This window comes from Myotis davidii, unplaced genomic scaffold (genome assembly GCF_000327345.1).
Source record: "Myotis davidii unplaced genomic scaffold, ASM32734v1 scaffold72, whole genome shotgun sequence".
Classification (NCBI taxonomy): Eukaryota; Metazoa; Chordata; class Mammalia; order Chiroptera; family Vespertilionidae; genus Myotis; species Myotis davidii.
In genome coordinates, this window is record NW_006284618.1 from 2,253,148 (window position 1) to 2,256,917 (window position 3,770).

The 3,770-nt window shown below is 57.9% G+C and overlaps 1 protein-coding gene across 1 annotated transcript in view; it reads left to right on the forward strand.

The window, feature by feature from the left end:
- The window catches only part of CALY (calcyon neuron specific vesicular protein), a 7,426-nt gene that overhangs the window by 1,076 nt on the left and 2,580 nt on the right, over nucleotides 1-3,770 (forward strand). The window contains exons 2-3 of the mRNA XM_015572502.1: nucleotides 2,386-2,537; nucleotides 3,609-3,722. Of these exons, the coding sequence (XP_015427988.1) occupies nucleotides 2,406-2,537; nucleotides 3,609-3,722 (246 nt within the window). The 5' untranslated portion in view covers nucleotides 2,386-2,405. The remainder of the gene's footprint in view (nucleotides 1-2,385; nucleotides 2,538-3,608; nucleotides 3,723-3,770) is intronic.

The window sequence follows — 3,770 nt, forward strand, 5'->3', positions numbered from 1 at the left end:
CACCTGAGAGCCCATGGCCTCCCCCATCTATCCACCCATCAGCACAGACTTGCCGCTCATCCTATACCCCCTCCCCCCGCCTCGGAGAGGAGGCTGCACCGCCCCCCCACATCCTCCCAGGAGCCAGCAGCGGGTGGGGAGCAGGTGACCCCCGGAGAAGACACAATTACCGCGCGTGTGGAAGGAGGGGAGCTGGCGGGAGGATAGAGACGACCGCCCCCCCGCCCCGTTCCGTGGACTTCGGTGTCCGTCATGTGAATGCGCTCCCCCCGCCCCCTCGCCCAGTAGGTCCCGTGACAGCGAAAGAACGGCGTGTTGGGGGGGAGGGGGTACCTACGCGCAGCCAGCCCCTCCCCCAGCATTCTGCCCCGGGGCGCGGGGCCTGGAACTAGACCCGAAAGGTCCAAAGGGCCCCAAATAGCTTCTCCTCAGGAAGACCAGGCATCAAAAGCTCGCCTCGTTGCTGTGGAAACCCGCGATGACGTAACGGGACGTCAAGTTGCGTTGGACCTTACGTTTGGCTCAAAGGAGACGGACCCCAGAAGCGGAGCTCCTTATGGGGGTGGGGGGACCCTCGGCCTTCCAGCGGGCACGGTCGCCAACCTGACACAGACCGCGCTCAATTCTCGGGGCCTTTGAGCCACATGGGGCGTCCACTGCGTGAAGGCCTCCACGCTCCTTCCCGGGATGGCGCACCCCTGCCCCCTCCACCTCCCCTCAAGCCCTGGGCACTCGCCGCCCCACCTCCCACCGCCCCCTCGTCTGCATCTCCAGTGGCCTTCGCGGCGGGGGTTCTAGTTCTTCCTCGCACTGGGCCTCTTTATATTTACTCTGATGGCTGCCCGACCACCGACGTGGTCTGCAGGGGTCGCCTGACGAACGCCCGCCCGCCTGGGCCAGGTGCCCAGGTGCCCAGGTGCCCCTCGCCCTCCAGGGCTGAGCCTCGCACACGCCCCGCACAGCCCTGGACGCCTCTCTGCCTGGACAGGCCTCCTCCTCTGTTCCCACCCAGCCTGCCCACCCCTGGAACCCGCTGGGGCATGAGACAGTGGTCACCTGAGGCCCTAGTGGGTACTGGCGCTGGTGGGGCTGTTACAGGGAGAGTGGGAGTGGTGATGGTTTTCTACATGGAGGTCCTTCTCATCTCTTGTTAGACCTATTCCTGAGCAGTTGCTATTTCTGATACTGTTTAAGGAATCTTTCCAAAAAAAGCATTTTCTAATTTTTTGTCACTGATTTATAGAAATATAATTGATTTCTGAATACCTTAAGTCCATCAGCTTGCTGAGCTTTTTAAAAATATGTTTATATTGATTTTAGAGAGAAAGGGAGAGATAGAAACATAGATGTTACATCAGTCGGCTGCCTCCTGCACTCCCCCTGCTGAAGACGGAGCCCACAACCCAGGCATGTGCCCTAACTGGGATTTGAACCAAAGACTTCTTGGTTCATGAGGTTTACACTCAACCACTGAGCCACACTGAACTCACTTTTTAATCTTCATAATTTACCTGTAGATTCTCTTGGGTTTTCTATTCACAAGAGATGGTTTGCCTGTGAATAATGTGTGCTTGGCCTTCTCTTGTCCAGGCCTCTCCTCTTCTTCCTTTTCCCGGCCCCACAGCGTGGCTAAGTCCCCTAGCACCATGATTTACAGAACTCATGGCAAAGGGCCTTTTGTGTCCATCTCCTACCCACCCTCCTGACTCTCCCCTCTTGTCAGGGATGCCCGCTTTCCAGGTGGCCCAGCCCTGTGTACACCACTGCTACTCTGTCCTCCCAGCTAGCATTCACCGGCGTCCTCTTCTGTAGATCTTGTTACTTCTTGCATCTTTAGGAGGGTTGCCAGTTAAAACACAGGATGCCCAGTTACATTTGAATTTCAAATAGACAACAAATAACTTTTTAGAATCAGTATGTCCTATATTGCATGGGATGTACTTATACTAAAGGTGGAAGAGGAGGAGGAGGAGGAAGAGGAGAGGAAGGAGAAAGAGAAGGAGAATCCTTTTTGTCTGAAATTCAGATTTAACCTGTATTTGCTAAGTCTGGCCACCCTACCCTCAGGCTTCTATCAGAGATTGTTTTCTGTTGACTGGAATTACTGCCTTTAGACTGTCCTCTAGGTGAGCCAGTGGAAGACTCTGTTGCCCTTGTGTGTCTGGACAGTCACTGGTCTGAGGTGCCATCCCTGCACGGTTGTGGGGCCCCGAGGGAGCCCAGGGGCCGGGAAGGGAGTTTGGCCTGGCCAGTCACAGCCCACCCCAGCTCTGGTATGAGGAGCATTGGGGCCAATCCTCTCTGAACCTTCTCTGTCCAGGACCAGCTGGGGGGACATCTGCTAGGTGGCCAGTGTGCAGTGACCCTGTGTCTGCCTCTGGACAGGACAAGGACCACCAGCCACCATGGTGAAGCTGGGCTTCAGCTTCGGGAAGTTCGGCAGAGACCTCGGGTACCAGGATGGGGTTACCATGGACAGCGTCCCTCTGATCAGCCCCCTGGATGTCAGCCAGCTCCAGCCACCATTCTCTGACCAGGTGAGTGGCCGGGGCCAGTGGGGGATCCTTCTCAGCCTGCGCTGGGAACATAGGGGTGCAAAGAGAGATTTGTTTAGATATGGCCTCCTCCAAGGTGCAGGAGGGCAGGCAGAGGAAGGGCCAGCTGGGTAGGAACCCAGGGCCACATGCAATCAGCTCCCTCATCCCCCAGAGCCACCCTGTCCTCATCTGTAAACGGGGTAACCTGGCCATAGGTGACTGAAGATTCACGCACCGTTTAGAAGACGGCACCCAGCCCATAGTGCTGCCCAGCGAGGACTCAGCAAGCAAAATTCCCACCCTGTCCTGCTGGGCACACTGTGTCTTGGATCAAGCCAGAGATGGGGTCCTGGGGACAGTGGCTGGTGGAGAGGGAGGTTTCAGTGTGAATCTGTGAGAAGCAGAGCTCAGCGTAGCCCTGCCTGATCCCATGTGAACTCCGGAGTATGAGTGACACCAAGAGTTGTCCTAACTGGGGGCGAGGTGGCCATCTGTACCCATATCTGTCAGCTATTGGCTGGGGACCATGAGGACAGCCCCCACCCCCACCCCCACCATAGGCATTGGCTGAGGGCAGTTCTCCAGCGATCTGGGCTTCCATTGCATCTACTTCGGTTCTGGACCCAGTTCTCAGTGGACACCTTAGGAAGGCCCAGTCCTTGCTCCTAGGAACACACAGAGCACGGGACCGCACCTGCCTGTGCCCTCTATGGAAGGGCCCTCAGTCCTCTGGGACCCAGAAGAGGAAATCAGGGTGACTCCCTGGAAGGGGAGGCAAGCTGTGGGGCCACTGAAGGGGTAGCGCCTGGTGGGAAGAGGTGGGACCTTCAGAGCTGAAGGCAGCCAGAGGGGCTCCACCCATGGTCTGGCCAGGCCTCATGGCTGCCACGGACCCAGCAGACTTGCAGCACCCCCTTTCCCCTGGCCTCAGCTTGTAGTCACTGGAGCCCAGGCACTGGACAGTCCTGGCAGATGATCAGGACCCACAGCACTGCTGGGCCGCTGAGCCCCTGCCCCATCCCTTCCTAGCCCTCCCAGCTCAGGGTCCTCCTGGGTCATCTCTTTGCACAGGTGGTCATCAAGACACAGACGGAATATGGACTGCCCTCCACGGAACAGCTGAAGAAGTTCCCAGACATAGAAGCCCAGAAGCTGGCCTCCACCAACCCAGAGGAAGGACGCGGGGTAACTGAACCTTTGCCACCCAGTGCTTGGGGGGGGGGGGGGGGGGGG